General features: G+C 42.2%; 1 protein-coding gene across 1 annotated transcript; it reads right to left on the bottom strand.

Annotated features, from left to right (window-relative positions):
• Positions 1-477: 477 nt before the first annotated feature.
• Positions 478-18,798, bottom strand: LOC134456898 (zinc finger protein 227-like). The gene is made up of 10 exons (XM_063208529.1): positions 18,626-18,798; positions 10,657-10,719; positions 9,073-9,219; positions 7,480-7,633; positions 5,502-5,617; positions 4,810-5,049; positions 3,899-4,226; positions 2,671-3,557; positions 1,674-1,907; positions 478-1,269 (listed from the first exon to the last, which is right to left on the bottom strand). The coding sequence occupies exons 2-10, from the start codon at positions 10,714-10,716 to the stop codon at positions 478-480; spliced, it is 2,958 nt and encodes a 985-aa protein (XP_063064599.1). The 5' UTR covers positions 10,717-10,719; positions 18,626-18,798.
• Positions 18,799-18,848: the final 50 nt, after the last annotated feature.

The raw sequence follows: 18,848 nt of genomic DNA, 5'->3' as shown, positions 1-18,848 counted from the left end.
CACAAGCCACTTTACTAGCCTACAAAGACGACTTGAAATAAAGCAACCAGAATGTTTTTTTTGTTTTCAAACAAAAAAGACATAATGCATTCAATAATAATGGTGAACACAGCAATATTGAAGAAATGAAGATGAAAGTAGATCTTTATCCACATTATAACATCATTGCAATGACATTGACAACAGTTCTTAGTGGCACATTAAGACATGGTCCTTTGCTATTTTGTTTATAGTAAGGTTATAACATAGACTCTGCATGATGGGGTCAAAACTCTGCCGGCATAGTTGGAACTTGTCTTGTTGAATATTGGAATTCAATATTCAATGTCTGTTTGTCTGTGTGTCCGTTCGCAATGTTTTGGAATGTCTCTAGAGGTGCCAAACACACACACAAACACACAAACACACACACACACACTCACACACACACACACACACAAACACACAAACACACACACACACACTCACACACACACACTAGAGTTGACAGAGGTCCAGGTCACCATCCCTAATTGCTGTTGTTGCACCTTGTGAATCACCATGCGATTCTAAATCCCGAGCGGATTTAAAAGAACTCTGTGCCACTTGCGTGGAACTCTGTCCAAACTGCCGACACCTCACGTCGCTGGACTGCCCCAAGTCGTGCACTTTCGCCAGGTGACTCGGCAGGCCCCGGCCGTAGTCATGTGGCTCTATATCCCGAGCAGATTCAGAGCTCTGTGTCACTTGCGTAGAACTCTGCCCGACCTGTCGACATCCCTCGTTACGGGACAGCCCCATGTTCTGTGCTTTCGCCGGGTGATTCTGCCCCATGTCTTGCACTTTCGCTGGGTGATTCTGTCCCATGTCGTGCACTTTCGCTGGGTGATTCTGTCCCATGTCGTGCACTTTCGCCTGGTGATTCTGCCCCATGTCTTGCACTTTCGCTGGGTGATTCTGTCCCATGTCGTGCACTTTCGCCTGGTGATTCTGCCGCATGTCGTGCACTCTCGCCTGGTGGTCCTGCGACTGCCCCTCCATGTTGTCGTGCATTTTCGCCTGGTGCTCCTGCATGCTACGCTTGTAGGCGAATTTCTCGCCGCAGACGCTGCACTGGTAGCGTTTCTCGACCGCGTGGGGCTGCCCCTGCGTCATGTTGTGCGTTTTCGCCTGGTGATTTTGCAGGCTCCGGTTGTAGGCGAATTTCTCCCCGCAGACGGTGCACTGGTAGCGTTTCTCACCCGTGTGGGTCATCAGGTGCTTGCGCAGGTAGCTTGCGCAGTCGAACACCTTTGAATGAATGAATGAATGAAATTACATTACGTCACATTACAATGCATTTGGCAGACGATTTTTAACGTGTGGAAGCATCAGTTGTCCCATGTTGCATGAGGTGGGTAGACAGCTAACATCACTGTTGGACAACTGCTAGAAATTATATTTTTTGTTACAGTATATACAGTACAGCTGCGGCAAACATTGAGAGGCCACCTCGAAACTTTCTGCAAATAAATACTCTAAATGGCAATATTTTCATCCAAAATTCAGAGGAAATGTTGTCAGTATTATAACAACAATGTTCATCATTTTACCGAAACACATGCCAGTAAGTAGTAAGACCAGAAAAAGGGGTAATTTCGAGGTGGTCTGTCAATTTTTGCCACGGCTGTATTCATTATATTATAATTGAATACCTTTCCACAGACGGGGCAAGGGTGCGGCTGTTTCTGCGCGGCGTGGATCTCCATCTGATGGTGCCTCAGGGTGTCCAGCCGAGCGAACGTCTTCCCGCAGATGAAGCAGAGCGGCCGGTTGTCCTCCCCCTCTCCCGAGTGCTGCTGTCGCCGGTGTTTACGCAGCGTGTCCTCGAAGCGGAACGCCTTGCCACACGTGGTGCAGACGTGGGGCGCCTCTTCTGTGTGCACGACCTGGTGAAGAGGGAAAAAAAAACACAACAACCCACCCACGTTTCAGAGTTCCCTTCTTTTTACATAACATTACATTACATTGCATTTTTGGCAGACGCTTTATAACCAAAGCGACTTTCAAACGAGGACATAATCATAGCCAACATCACTAGCAGATACAAAGTGCATAGGAAATATACAGAACAACTAGTGCAGATGCAAAGAGCAACCACAACAGACTTAAACATTCCTTCATACAGCAATGTATTCTTTAACCCATTGATGCCTGATGTTGCGTTGCGCAACATTGGCCCTGACGCCTGGAGTTGCATTACGCAACATTCAGGCTCATGAGATTTGAGACAACTTTATTAAAAATCTCTGTTTGTTTGATATGAATGAACACATTCTAATGAAAGATGAGGGTCTTAGCGTTTAAACGCAACTTAGTGCATATTTTTATGTGCTTCAGAAGCTGAGATATTTAGGTTTATATGAGGCTGAGGGCAGCTTGTCTTAAAAAGGGCTCAGGCATTCAGCACCCTTTTTTGCAGGTGCCTTAGGCGTCAATGGGTTAACGCTTTGCCGCAGGTGGGGCACCTCTTTGGTGTGCAGTGTGCATCATCTGTAGGCGGCCGGGTACATATAAGGTTTAACCACAAAAAATTGATACAAAATGTTTTTTCATGGATTCCATTACTATTGGACCTGCAAAATGTAGCAAAATCTGACTTTGGGAAATGGGTTATATTCAACATGGCTGCCAGAGGCACAATATACACACCTGGTGTTTCTGAACGTAGCATTTCTGGGCAAATCGGAGGTCGCAATTGGGGCACTTGTAGGGCTTTTCTTGTGTGTGTGTGTTGAGGTGTGCTTTTAACGTCGACTTAAGTCTGAAGGTCTTGTCGCACTCTGTACAAGGGAACGGCTTCTCTCCCGTGTGTACCGTAGCGTGCGCAGACAGCAGAGATTTTGTCTTAAACTTCTTGTCGCACTCCCCGCACGAGTAAGGCGTGCCCTCGCCGGAATGATCTAGGGTGTGGTAGTGCAGCTGCGAAGTGGTGCGGAAGGACATGGGGCACTGCTTGCAAGAATAGGGCTTCTCTCCCGTGTGTATCCTGAAGTGCTCTCTCAAATGACACGCTTGTAAAAACGCCTTGGGGCAAGCCGTGCACTTGTGTGGCCTTTCTTCCATTGTGTGAGTTGCCAGGTGATGTTCGAAAGCTTTATACAAAACAAAAGTTCTGTCGCACTGTTTACAGGCGTATGTTTCACCTGTGTGCTTCCTCCTGTGAACGCGTAATATTGACCGCGAGGAAAACACTTTGCCACACACGTCACATTTATGTGACGTTGACCTTGTCTTTGACCTTGACTTGGTGGAAGCACGGCGTCTTCCTCCAGTGAGCGTAGTGTGTTTTTTAGTAGTAGGTTCAGGCTTTGCGTTAGCATGGTCTTCATCGTCATCATCCTCCTCCTGATAGTCTCTAGTGTTGGGTGAGTCGGATGACACGTTTCCATGTGTAGAGTCTGTGGATGTGTTTTTCGCATGTGGAGTGGCAGCGAAGGGCTTCTTTCTGGCACGCACTCTTTGGTGAACAGACTGCTGCTTCTCTTCAGCTTCAGGTAACACTTCTTGGTCTTCAGGCCAGAGGTCGAATCTTTCATCTAAAGTAGAAACAAAAAGACACATCATTATTATCTCCTCCAAAGATTAGCTTTCTACGTAAAGAGACCTCTTGGGTTTGAACTATGGGGTGCGTTTGTCAAAAGCGTAGTTGTTAGCCAATTAGCAACTCGGGTAGTTGCCGATGGGTAATTGCATTACACTCCATATCACTCCATTTTAAGTAATTATAAACAAAATATTTACAAATGTTTGTAAATTAGTAAGAATCAACTTACAGCTGTCATTAAGCATTATTAATAGACGTTTAATAAAGCTTTTTAAGGGACCATTATTCTTAAGAGTTACCATATGTTTTCGTACATCCTGCATGTGCATTTACCTTCTGGGTCGTAATCACTGTCGTCATTGTTGTCATCCTCATCCTCATAATATAGGAAATCTTCATCATCAACCTCATTCTCATGGTATGGGTAATCGTCACCGTCATAGTCCTCGATGATATCCACCTCTTCGGGCTCCATCTTCAAAACTTCGTCAGGTCCCAGCATGTCGCGGCAGTCTTGTAGCTTCACTGACAGCAGAGGCAGTTTCAGTTCCTTTGATGATGTCAGCGTGTCGTCTGCTGGATCGTCTCCCATTGGTCCATCATCTGCTGGGTCGTCGTCCGATGTACAAGACAGGAAGAGGTTTGGTGGGATGCCATAACCCTGAAATGCCCAAAAGTAGTTGTTATTATATATATATATATATATATATATATATATATATATATATATATATATATATATATATTAATTCTGAGAGCTTTCTTTTGCAAACAAGAACATACTATTCTGTATCAGAGGTGTCAAAAGTAAAAGTACATTTGTGGTGTTAAGTTCAAGAGTTTATTTTCCATGTCAACAAAGTTGATAGGATTTTTTTTTAGCATATCTCCCAACATCAAAAACAAATACAAACAATGGACTTGAACTTGAACTTGAACTTGATAAGAGGTATCAAAAGTACGTAGCTGTTACACCATTTACTCCATTGTACTTAATGAGATAGATAGGCTGTGTTGTTACTGAAAAACATGAAAACCTAACAAGGACCCACCAAAAACTTGATCCAACCAGTGCAGAGTTAGCTGATCGTAAGACAAGTACACAGGTCTACTGGTTACTCAGATAAATGACTTGTGTTTGAAGGAAACTGTGTTTCTTTTTTACTTTTACTTCTGACACCCCTGTACTGTATAAGCTAATTATATGATCAATACCCACCGCAAAATTAAGCAAAGGCACACACCTGAATGATGTTGGTTTGCATGGGGCGACGTAGCAGAGTGTTGTGTGATGTCACATCCTGTGATGTAACATCCTGGTCCTTGACAGATGTTCCCGCATCGGAGAAACCAGGCTCTGGTGAAGAATCATGTGGTGTAAAACCTGAGTCCATTAAGACTGCATCGGAAGAACCAGGCTCTGGCTCACTTCGACGACAGTCTGGGGGAGCAGTTCCCCTCTGCACACATGGCTCCACACGAACCTTTTAAAAAAGATTAAAAAAGGTATAAAAGATATTATGAATTACTAATTACTTAACTTTTACCAGGCACAAAAGGTGCTACTAATCACCTATTACTGTTACTACGTATATAGTTGGTCAATTTGACTGACACATTTGATTATTTCCTTTCGACCCAAGAGACAACCATTAACGGTACAAAATCCAAATGTTTCGGAAGAGGCTATAGACAGGCTTGCAGATCTTAATGACTTCCACACATACATATATAAACCATTATTGTTCTTAACAAAGTGAATCACCCCTCAAGGATGAGCAAAACATCTTCTCCATATTTGCATGCTACCAATGGTAGCTGAAACACAGCAAAACTTTGCTGGTGATTTTGCGCCCCCTTTTTGCAGTCGTCCTATCCCATCACAGTCCTGTCTGATTAATAATAAAGATATAAAAAGATGGAACATTCTTGCTACCTTGATGGCGGTGACCTCAGGTATGGTGTGGGTCACCATCTCCTCGTCCTCCCCCAGGCTTTCCACTTGGAGGCGCTCCGGAGCACAGTACTCTCCCTGCTGTGGCATTCCCCAACCTGTAGATTATATGACATTACATTACATCAGGGATGTCAAACTCAGGCCCGGGGGCCAAATCTGGCCCGCGGAGCCATTTTATTCGGCCCGCGAGATAATTTCAAATGTGTATTGCAGTTGGCCCACATACACCATTATTGTATAGTGTAACAAGACTTAAAGATGAGATTTGGTGTGTCACAGGATGTGCAGATACATTTGAACTGCCAAATATGATGGGAAAGAGTGTGTGTGAAATTTAACTATGAGTATGAAGTGCATGTATGCATAATGTTAGTCCAATTTTCAAAATAAATGTTGAGTTCGGCCCGCGGTTTTGTTTTGATTTTGGCCCTCAGTCAATTCGAGTATGACAGTACATTACATGATTACCAGAGGTGTCAAAAGTAAAGTAAAAGCAAAAAAAAGAAACAGTTTCCTTCAACCACAAGTAACTTATCTGAGTAACCAATAGCTCTGTGTACTTGTCTTACGATCAGCTAACTCTGCAGGGGTTGGATCAAGTTTGTGTAGGGTCCTTGTTAGGTTTTCAGTGTTTTTCAGTAACAACACAGTCTATCTATCTCATTAGGTACAGTGGAGTAAATGGTGTAACAGCTATGTAATGCCATGTGATAGTGTTGTAATTACACCACCAAAGTACTTTTACTTTTACTTTCGACCCCTCTGGTCATTACATTACATTACATTACATTTGGGGTTGCTGCAGTGCAGCACGCTAAGACACTGCACCATATGCAGGCGACCCAGTCCAGACCAGGTCCTTTCCTGATCCTTCCCCATCTCTCTCTGCCCACTTGTCTCCTGTTTCTCTCACCGTCCTCTCAAATAAAGTCATACAAATAAAAATAAAAACATCTGTAGACCTTACCAGACACCGTCCCGCTACTCGGATGTTCTAATAGTCACTGAAAAAACCGTAACTTCCATTGTACTAAATCACTACGACAGTGCACAGGGCCTTCAGTAATGCCTTACAAGTTGGTCATTGCCATTCTGGCAACAGCTAATTTATAACAGTGTCTTAAAGTGATACTGTCCCATTTTTGGAAATAACCTTATCTGCCCTTGAGTTAAATAATAGGGTTTTACCGTTCTCCGGTACTTTCAACCGTTCTCGGGGTATGGCCGTGCAAATTTTACCTCCAAGCTAACAGTTAACATTGAGTCCTATGAGACCAGTTAGCCGCGAGCTGGTCTCATGGGACTCAATGTTAACTGCTAGCAAGGAGGTAAAATTTGCACGGCCATACCCCGAGAACGGTTGAAAGTACCGGAGAACGGTAAAACCCTATTTTTTAACTCAAGGGGAGGTGTAAAATAAGCTTATATCCAAAAATGGGACAGTATCACTTTAAGGGGTTCAGAGATTCAGACTGCCCATCACATCATTCTGATTTCTCATGTAGCTTCCCATCGCTGGGAGAACATCTTTCACCAGAGACAAAGACGTGCAGCACGAAATGGATAGGATTTAGATTGTAGATCATAGTTCTCGATTTAAAACAACTGATTAACTTCCCGGAGACTTCAACCGGATAATGAGGGAGGCTCGGTGGTCTGTTATGATTTCGAAAAAGTTCATCATCCCGAGTGTTTATAAAATAGGAACCGAAAATGGCCCTGTCAGGAACCGACATTATAAAGAAGGTACTGGAACCGGCACCGAAAAAAATTCTGATTGGTGCTCAGGCTTAGTCTTCGTGCTAGACTAGCCATTCACCTGGATGAATCAGATAGCTAAAACTAACTAATTTTCAGGTGTTAAACGTGCTTCCAACATCTTGTGCCAAGCACATGGTTCACAGACCAAAAGCCACAAAAAGACACAAAAGTAAAAGAAAAAGTTTCATAATCTCACCCATGCAGATGTCTTCAAAGACCTTTTTCAGACTGTTGACTTTAACGGAGGCATCCTCGTCTAGTGTGCAGCGGGGAGCCATGGCCAGCGTCTTCTTCTTTGGCTTGTGGAGCAGGAGCAGGGCCTTGTAACCAATGGCTGACAACTTCTCAAGCTGCAAAAGACAACAACATCATCATAGAAACAAAGAGAAAAAAGAAGACTGTTTTTAATTGTTATTTGTTTTGGTTTGGGCAGACACTTTGATAAATGTGTGTTTGCATTTACCTTGTGTGGTTTGGGGGGAGGCAGGGATTTCTGTGTCATGTGACCTAGCTCTACCTCCTTACCTGATATACCTTTCACCTGTAATTGTTTGGCATGCCCTTATGAAGACAATGGGTCGAAACGCATAGGCAGGTAGCCAGGCTTTTTAACTTTAATAAGGAGTGCCTCAAATAGTCTTTTTTTATCTTTTCATGGAATCATGGAAACAAACTCTGATCATTTCAGTATTTCAGCTTGTGACTATCTCCAAAATGTGAGCAGTAAGCTCATTGTTGAAGGTGGTAGTCTTAATGACCAGAGGCACACTGATCTTAGAGAAAAAAAACGTTAAAAATCCTTTATTTTACTGGATAATGCCTAAGTGTTTTTCGACTGCAACCAGTCTTCATCAGGGCAAACTCTGATTATATTCACTTCTGATGGAATCTGAATATTGTCCCCAATCTCATACATAGAATTCCAATGTCCTTAGCCCCTACCGTGGCGCAAATGGTAGGGCACTCGTTTGCTATGTGGCCGACCTGGGTTCCGACTCCCGGCCCGGGTCCTTTGCCAACCCTTCCCCATCTCTCTCTGCCCACTCACTTCCTATCACTACCTTCACTATCCTGTCAAAAAAGGCAATAAACCCCCCCCCCCCCCCCCCATCTCTTTCTCACTACCTTGCTGTCACAATTTACTGTCCTAAAAAAATAGGCAACACAAGCCCAAAAATAAAGAAAAACACGGAGAAAAATATGTTCAAATGGTGATAGTTATCTACTACCTATGTTACTTTCAACAATATATGTTTTCTCTTCTCTTCCTTTTCTCTTTCTTTAGCGCATTGAATGAGTTATGTATGATAATGTGCTATAATGCTATAATAAGTGTTTCTCAACAGGTCGCTACAGAGTTGAGGAAGACACAGCTGAAAGGGGGCGGTGGTACGTTCCAGTTGGGGTGCATTAGTCTATTTTATTTTTTTTATTTTATTTTACAATGACCAGGATCTCGGAAACGGCTGAAGAAGAAGAAAAACAAATCTCAGGCACTGACAAGTCCAGGGTAGTGTCAGCATTACAACTGCATGTTGAAATTGACCAAACTGTCCCTTTAAGTACAGTATATAGAGATATGCCAATGTAATAGGTTGCTATGGGCACCTAACATGACCAGGTTCCGGTCTGCCTAAAGAAGCGTGTCATAATGCTCCTAGCATTGAATAGAACAGTCCTTAGGTCTGCTTAGGTCTTTCCCCCCCCACCCCTTGCAATAATAGAACCCGGAAACAATGGGCCAATGGAACCTCTCTCTCTCTACTCTCTCTGATTGTACTGTACATACCATAAGTTTGACCTCGTCCAGCACGGTGGCCTCGTTGCCGTGCCTCTTCAGCTTGGCCGCCCACTCCTCCTTCTTGCTGTCCAGCCTGGCCATCCGCTGCTTCAGACGGGCCTTGTAGGGCTGCAGAGTCCCACAGGCCATGCACACCTTTTACACAAAGACAATATTGGATTAAAAAGTTCATTAATTACATATTGTATATAAATATACTTTATATTATAACAGTTCAAAGATCCATGCACAGCTTCTAGGTGCTGATAAATGCAGGAGTATGCAATACTTCAAAAGGAAAAAGTTGACAACACACTTGTTTGACTTTATGCTCTTTTATTCAGAACGAACTCTTACATTACATTATAATGGCATAATATACTGCTTCAGACACACCTTGTAGAGTTATAAAATCCCACAAGCCATATACACCTTTTACAGGTTAAAATGTTAATTAATAACATATTATATACTGTATATATTATATACATAGTATAACTTACAATACATCATAGACATTATTGCACAGCATATTAAACATGCGGTATAACACACACAGAGTATACGGTCAGGCTTAAAAAACTGATATGACTGACACATTCTACTGAGTGTTGTGGCATAATGCATGTATACTGCTTCAGACACGGCTTGTAGAGCTGTACAGCCACACAAGCCAGACACACCTTTTACAGCAGGGGTGGGGAACCTATGTCTTGAGGGCCGTTTGCGGCCCTTGAGGCCGTTTTATCCGGCCCCCGATATTATTTTAATGTTATGCAGCTTCACATGAAATAACTTATGACATATTTTATAAAGGAATCTGAGAAATTACATTTGCAATACAATTAACTTATATTCAGGGGACCTAGAGAAGGCGTGGTCTGTTTTAAAGGTGGCTGCCTACAATTTAGGCCTAAAGCGCAAGGGGAAATCTTGGTTTGTGTTCATAGTACGGCCCTCTGAGGACTTTTACGGCCCTTGGAGGAATTTGAAGTGGCCCTTCGAATGAAAAAGGTTCCCACCCCACCCCTGTTTTACAGGGTGACAAGATTGGATTAACATTTTAATTACAGTCCCAAATGTCACGGACTGCTACAGCAACATGGCATCATACAAGTAAGTGAGATAACACACCGATTTGAGCCGTCTATCGCATTTCTGCACTACGCCTTTGCACGCTGACTCGTGCTCCACACAATGGCCTGTGACAGGTTAGGTTCAGTAGAGCCTTCAGGCTTAGGCCGAAACGTCTGTCTGTCTGCCATCCTAACCCAGTATTAAAACTGCAAGAAACTGATCCGGGAGTGCGGCTTTTTTACCATACAGGTTAGGTTTAGAAATGGCTTTGGTCTGTTACTCTGGGCACAATTTTACTGTTTCCCTTGCTTGACACGGCGGGAAAACTGTGCTAACCTGCAAACAAAAGTGCTTTCCAGCAGCGTTGAAGACCACGACTTTACTTGCAGAGGCATTGTGAAATAAATACAACACCAAACATCAACACAACTGGGAACCAAGGAAGACTAGCAAACTACTATGGCACAAGCTAATGGGGTTTAACAGATAAACAAATAAATACATAAATAAACAGACCCTTGTGGCGCAGGGCATCACATGAAAGCATTTGATGCAGGCTTTCGTAGAGGAGCCCATGATCTGCCGGGGAAAAGAAAGGAAAAAATGTTATAAATCATTTTATATTACATTACAATTAATTATATTACAAACAGTAATGGGAAAAATGGGTTCATAAGTGATGGGCCAGTGTCCCATAGTCCGAATGAGCATGTTTCATCTGTCCAGTTTAACCACATGATAATTCGACCCTTCATTCACCTGTCTGAATCGGACAGCTAAAACCAACTCATTATAAATTCATTCTTTCTGTGGTAGACTGTGGCATGTCGTGTACGTGTGTGTACTAGTAACTCTAGGTGCTAATGTACTTTAAAAATAATAATAATAACCCTAGTTGGCACATGCACTTATTGTTCTGTATATGTCCAGTGCACTTTGTATCTGCAAGTGTTGTAGGCTATGATTATGTCCTCGATTGTAAGTGCAATGTAATTAATTACAGTACATTAATTACAGTAATGTAATGTAATGTGGCACCACAGTTTCCTTATCAACCAGTAGACCACTAGCTCTCTCACCATCATCACATGATTCTGCACTAGTTGGATCAAGTTTGTGGTGGGATTTTTTATTTCCTCCCCACAGTAACAACACAGTCTACCTCTTTAGGTGCAGTTGTGTAACAGCTATGTTATAGCATCTGCTGGTGTTGTACTTACACCATGACCTTATTTATTCTTTTGACACACCCAGGGCTCGAATTGTAGGGGGATGGGGCCCTACAATGAAAATGGTCTAAAATCACCCCCCTCAAAGAAAATGGTCAAAAATCATCCCCCTCTAAACAGGCATCCCTTCTTCACATATTGTGTTAAAATTGCACTTTTACCAACTACATTTTCAAAAATGTTCCCTAGGGAGAACCCTCGAACCCCCAATAATCTGAAATGCATCTCTGACCATGCCCCTTGCTTTGATTTTACAAATGATCATAAGGACAGTCTTCACATGATAAAATAAGAGGTCACCAAAGGGTGCTTAATAAAGCATAGATGTATAGGAAGGATATAATTTATGGCACACCATGGCATAAAGCATCTGTGCACCGAATAAACTGAGTTCGAGTCATGCAGCCCTAGCCTACTACATCTCCTCCCTCCACAACTTTACTGGCACATCTTCACTGTCCTGTCATAATAAAGGTGAGATAAGTGACATGTGTGATTTGTTCAAATATGACGGATGTGGCCAAGGAAGCCAGTAGGGGTAGGGCGGGGTGGTGGTGGGCAGAGCCGTACGTAAAGAGTTTGGCCAACTTATGGCTCTGGTGGTGGGGGGGTCTTTGTTTTGAAATGATTTTGTTCTGGGCCCAGCCTGTCAGCGGCCCTGCACGTTGCATCAACTTCAGGCCGAGGTAGGCTAGGCAAGTGGAGATGTAGTGAAGCATTTACTTCAGGAAAATATCTCATAATCAGCATGCAATAATATGCAATAATATACAGAGGGCCAACATTTATGGATATAGACACAAGAACTTGGAGGGAGAGAAGGAAAGGGAGAGAGAGAATATTCCAGGGCACACATGAGGGTTTGGTCTCTACGAAGGAGCTTTGATAGAATTGTAGCCATAATAGTCAGGGACCCAAACCCTCAAAAGTGCTTTAAAATGGGAGGAACCTGACACGGCGCGTTATACTTTTATTTTGTAATTTTTTTGATAGTTCTATCCCCTAGGACAAATAATTAGAGGGTCTGCTCGGTCGGAAATATTGCGGAAAAAAAGTTGTGCCTATTTTAATGTATGTACCCTTCATTTTTCGAGAGAAATTTCTGAAAAATGAAAAATGACCTGAAATCCTTGGTGGTTTGGTTAAGCTGTCCAAAAAGGCTTGCCTGGTACACAGGACACAACTACTGACTATATTCAATAAAGAAAATATTGTTAAACCACATTTGAACATGATTTTGGCTCAATTTTATGTCATAAAATTAGGCGTTTTTTCACTTTTTTGCTATATTTTCAACTTTTCTTCTTTGGCAATCAAGTTTTTCTCCAAGGTTTGACATCAGACAATATGCCATTCTTTTTAGTACGCAGTATAGTGATACCACAGCAAAAACTATGAAAATACAACCAAAATCAATGGATCTGTGGGGACTTGAACTCTAGTTGGTGATCAACAGGCCCAGAAAGTCAATAGAAATTCAGGCTACAATTAAAATGCTGAAAGGCATGCTGAATACTGAGCAATATGACATACCCACCCACACACACACCCACCCACACACACACAATCTGGGGATCCTTCAATGATGTTCACCCCAGGTGACACCCTGCACACCTGAACATACCCCACACATACATAGGCCTACTTCCTGGATGTGACGCAGTGAGCTACTTACACAGAAGGGGGAAAAGCAGGCCTACACAACTACCATTAAACACCTAACAGACCTGCCACTCTGCAGTATGGTAACCCTCTGGAAAGCCAATATTTTCAGGAATAACATAACCCATTTCAGTTTGCATACAGGGCAAACTGCTCTACACAGGACACCATCACCAGTATGCTTCATACTACTGGAGAACATGAAGCTGAGGAACACATATGCACAATTTTGGATTACAGTTCAACCTTCAGCACCATCCAGCCTCAGAGTCTTTGTTCTAAACCCCACTGACCAACCATCATGTACTGTGGATTTCCTCTCTAACTGCTCCCTCTTGCTATCAACACCAGCACACTGCAAGGGCGTTAGCTAAGCCCTCTACTCTACACCCTGTTCACCCACAACTGCCTCTTTCTCCTCATTCGCTAACATAATGTCACACTAATTATGAATGAAGACAAGACAGACTACAGGAACAAGACAGAACATCTGCAGTCATGGTGTAAAAACAACAGCTCTGTCCTGGAGCCTAAAAACAACAAGGGAATCATTGTGGACTTTCACAAAAACAATCACAAACCCATGTAGTGGTGACTCGTAGGTGGTCAGCATCTTTAAATCCCTGGAGGACACTGCAGCTGAAGACCTGTCCTGGAGTATTCACATAGGCTCAGTGGTCAGTAAGGCCCAACTATGTGCCTTCTACCTGAATCTCAGTGTCTCTTCTACCAGAGATTAGTACTATCTACTACCACACGCACTGTCAGGATGTGGACACCAGAAGCAGAAGGAGCGCTGAGATACTGCTTTGAGTCCACTGAATGTTCTGTTCTGCAGTACAGCGAAAACGTAGGAGGAGATCATTTCATTGCTGACTCTCTCAACCTCTGCATGGAGGAGTTCCCAGTAGTTTGGTAAAACTTTTAGCCTACTGGTACTCTAACCAACATGTGCATGTTAAATGGGCGAACATCCTATCTACACGTTTTAATGTCAGCAACAGGGTACGACAGAGGGGAATTTTATCTCCTTATTTAATGCTTATATCGATTACCTGTCTAGGTATTCCAAACAGGTGGTATAGTTGGTGATGATTAATCACTTGTTATATGCAGCCAACCATACCATTCTATCTCCAATTAACAGTTGGTTCCAACAGCTCCTTTATATTTGTTATGATTATGGGGTAGTCTGACATTAATAATAATGATAGGAAGAGTGTGATAATGTAACACAGTTTCCTCCTTTCCATCTATCTAACAGCTAGGTAGCAAATACCACAACATATCTGTGTTGCATCCTGAATGATACACTGGAGGCTGATGCCAACATGAGCAGGGAAGAGTGTGATATTTCCAAGCCATTATGCTGGCTATTCCATCCCTGCACTACAAAAGTTACATAAGTTAACCTATTTCAAACTGATAGCACAATTAGTTGATCCAGGTCAAAGAGGGACATGTCTGTGCACACTGGGAACACTGGTATAAGTGCCTTCCCTGTTTATATGTATGTACTGTATATGAAGTGTGCTGTAGTGAAATATTGATATACTGTGTATTTTACAGTACATATTGATGTACTGTGTATTTTGGGCCTCAAACCTGTAATATTAAGAAAAAGCAATTCTAGTTTGACAGACAGAACTTTCCATTGACTTTCAATGGGGTTTCATGTCTGGCAAATTAGAATCGATTTTTCTTAAAAATACAAAAACTTGGTATGGAAATCTATGGAGTATAATGAAGAGGGAAGTGTGGGTCACCAGATCAAAGAACAAAAAACAGCTGATAGCTAAGCATCAATGATATCTGGGCTTTCATAACCCTCATGCAATGCCACTGCCATTGACTTCAATGTTAAACACAGTCAGGTCAGCAGTCTAACCCATGACTGCGGTTTTGAGTAATGAACAAGGCTGAGACTTTTAAAGCCTCAGGAAGCTTTTACCAGTGTTTAGAGTTAGTTGGTTAATTCAGATGATTAGGTTAATAGCTTGTTTAGACAACCTTTTCATGATATGCTAATTTTTTTAGATGGAAATTTTGGGTTTTCATGAGCTGTATGCCAAAATCATCAATATTAAAACAAAACAAGACCTGAAACATTTCAGTTGGTGTGCAATGAATGTAAAACATATGAAAGTTTATTTTTTTATCATTACATTATGGGGGGAAAATGAACTTTAACACAATATGCTAATTATTTGAGAAGGACCTGTATATGGTCTTTTGTTTAAAGAAGTTTTAAGAAGTTAAAAACGAGTTGTTGCACCTATTGGTTCAGGGAACATAATTGGTATTAGAGTTTAGATCTCAATCTCATTCAGAATCTTGAGTTTGGTTGGAGAAGGCTTAATACAGTGTTCAAATTCTACCATCACACAATACCTTGGTGAAAACTTAAAGCAACACTGGATGGAAAAAGTCCAGATATTGCAGATTGAGTGTGACCTCATAGTATGCACCATATGCATTTGTGCCTGCTTGAATATGTAACACCACCCTCTCCTATACCAAGACTGGAAGATGAGGACCCACAACTTTCAAGCCAGAAGTGAGCTATTTCTAACCTGATTCACATCATCTGGCTGCGTTCGGCTACGTCACACGGGGGCGTTCCCATGCCTGAAAGCATATCAGATGGTAAGAATCAGGTAAAGCTATTTCTGGTAATGAATGGACATTTTATCACTAGAACCTCATCTCCATGACATACTGCTGTATGTGCGATATGATGTGTATTACAGTATGTGTGTGATTGTGTGAACTGACTTATAGTTAAATGTGTGTTATATGTTAAATATGTTGTGCAATAATATGTATTGTGTTTTTCATATCTATTTATGTATGCTGCTCAATACCTTAATTTCCTTCAGGATTAAAACAATGTGTACTCCACACAGTGTATTTTTCACAATTTTGAGAGTAGTCTCTAGGCTTTCCTCTGGGTTACTGTGCCTGCAGATGGCAGAAGGTACGCTGGGTGTCCAATGGTAGTTGTTAACGTCTGCCATCTCCCCCTTCTGTGAAAATAGCTCACTGTCAAATCCACAAAGTATGTTAAGTATATACAGGTGATGTACGGTACTGTACATAAGCCCCTTTTCGACTAGCCCTGTTAGAACGGGGCTGCGCACTGCTGGGGCTTGGTTTTTTGTTTTCTTTTTTGCATTTACTCCACCCATACACACCCATCATCAGCTCAAATAAACAGGGCTCACAAACAGGGGCGATTATAGAATCGCGAAAGACGTGGTTCGAGGCGTGCGGAGCTGAGTTCCACTAGGCTACATGTTGCCTGTGTTAGGATTTACCGGCATGTGCAAACACCTATCCCCACCCACGCACTTTAAAAATCAACATCGCTTTTCTGTCGGCAGTTTTTACAGTAGACAGAGAAAATTTTCTCAAGCAATTATCATGTTCTTTAAAGTAGCCTAACTCCAGTCCTTGGCCAAGGAGTTATATTATTAGCCTATTAGGCTATTATTTTAAAATCACGCTATTTCCAAAGCTCCACGCCTCCTTGTGAGAAGTCGTTTTTTTACCACCATGCAAAATAGGGCACACTAAAGTAGCCCTTTTCATTGCACATATCTTCATATACGAACCTGCAGAGGGATGGCGAATTTGCTGTTATCAAATTGAATGTAAAAATGAAAATTTCGAATGTAAGACAACTGTGGTTTATTCGAGGGAACGAACACAGCCATGACAAAAATCCTCTCTATCCGGCTGGAGAACAACGCCATTGTTTAATTGAAGTGGCGACGCTTAAAGTTAAATAACATTGGATTTAAAGAACATAAACACGTGCCGTAAAAACCTGTAAAAAGCTAAGAATCTCAGCTTTCGAACAAGCCCTAACACATGTCTGTAGGTCTAGGTTAAGGAGATCGCTGTCTGTTCGAAAACAAAATGACGAGGTAAAAAAAATGGTTGGAAAGCGCTATTTTTTCACTTGAAACAGCGGCCGCTTAAAGTTAAATAACTTTGGATTTAAAGAACATAAACACGTTCCGTAAAAACCTGTGAAAAGCTAAGATTCGCAGCTTTCGAACAAGCCCAAACACATGTCTATGGGTCTAAGAGAAGGAGATCGCTGGTTATATTTAGTCCTATAGCCTATAGGTCCTATTGTTTAGATTAGGGCTTAGATTCACCATGGCGTGAAAACACGGTGTTGTCGCGGCTAGTTGCAGCAGCTGATCATACGGCCCAGTTCTAGTCCCTGTTGTATGGAAATGCGTGCGAGACAGCACCATCGACCCCCCGTCAAGTTTCATGAATATTTATAAAGCCCGCACCGGAACGCGGAACCCAATGGAAAAGAGACTATAGTAGGCCTACGTACGTTGTGGGGGGTGCAAATCATTGTATGATCCCCAGATTACTTTGTGTGTGTGTGTGTGTGTGTCTGTGTCTGTGTGTGTGTGTGTATGTGTGTGTGTGTGTGTGCACTTGAGGATGTATGTCATATTGTGAAGTATTCAGTGTGCTTTTCAGCATTTTGATTGTAGCCGGGAAATTCTATTGAGTTCTATTGGGCCTATTGATCACAAACTTGAGTTCAAGTCACACAGATCCATCGATTTTGGTTGTATTTTTATAGTTTTTGCTGTGGAATCAGTATAGTGCTTAATAAAAAGAATGGCATATTGTTTGGTGTCAAACCTTGACAAAAAACCTGATTGCAGATGAAGAAAAGTCCAAAATATAGCAAAAAAGGGAAAAAACGCCTATTTTTATGACATAAAATTGAGACAAAATCATGTTCAAATGTGGTTTAACAATATTTTCTTAATTGAATATAGTCAGTAGTTGTGTCCTGTGCACTAGGAAAGCCTTTTTTGACAGCTTACCCAAGCCACCAAGGATTTCAGGTTACTTTTCAATTTTCAGAAATTTATCTTGAAAAATGAAGGGTACATGCTTAAAATAGGCACAACTTTTTTTTCGCGATATTTCCGACCGAGCAGACCCTCCAATAATTTGTCCAAAGGAATAGAACTATCAAAAAAATCACAAATAAAAAGTATAACGCGCCGTGTCAGGTCCAACCCAATTTTGGGACTTTGGGTCCCCGACTATAAGTTCTACCCTGGCTATGTCTGGACACGCCTTCCAAAAAAATGGATCGAAATTAGAAATGAAAGACACAGCCACAGCCATCTTATGCGTAGGCTACGAGTGCCACGACACAAAATGCATAATAGGGCAGGCCGACCGTGACGAAAGCCTGCTGGATTGCATTCGAATTCCGTCGCCACTCCACGTAATCGCGGACAGGGTTGGAAGGATTTCCAATTACAACGAAATGCCTTGTGATCGTTGCAGTGCTTGTGGTCAAAATGTACAAAAGACTACAGCTCAGTTCTGCACAATAGGTCACTTCCTTGTGTGAGAGGAGAGCCCTATCCTTTGTCAACAAATCCATCTCTTCTCACCACTGGCGTTTTAGCTGTCATCTTAACGTGTAGGCCTACAGTCATGTTGTTCAGACATCCAGTTGATGTCGAGCGCCTATCCTACAATATAATGTCATGCTATAGGTTTGGTGATTGTGTGAACTTACCATGAGCCTATCGTACCTTCGCCTTCAATATTCCTTTCTTCTATCTATCCGTAGCCTACAGGACCTTCATCATCAAATGTTATCTGCCATGTCGACGTGCTGTTTTCACGAAATGTTCGGTGGGGATTGACTACAAACACTGCCAGACAGCAACTTTGCCGTTCACACACAATCGTGCGAAATGTGCCATTTCCGAGTTGCATGGAATGCGGGAGGGGAGGGACGCGCATGTAAGCTAA

Source organism: Engraulis encrasicolus, chromosome 1 (genome assembly GCF_034702125.1).
Source record: "Engraulis encrasicolus isolate BLACKSEA-1 chromosome 1, IST_EnEncr_1.0, whole genome shotgun sequence".
Lineage (NCBI taxonomy): Eukaryota > Metazoa > Chordata > Actinopteri > Clupeiformes > Engraulidae > Engraulis > Engraulis encrasicolus.
This window is presented reverse-complemented; position numbering and strand designations above follow the sequence as displayed.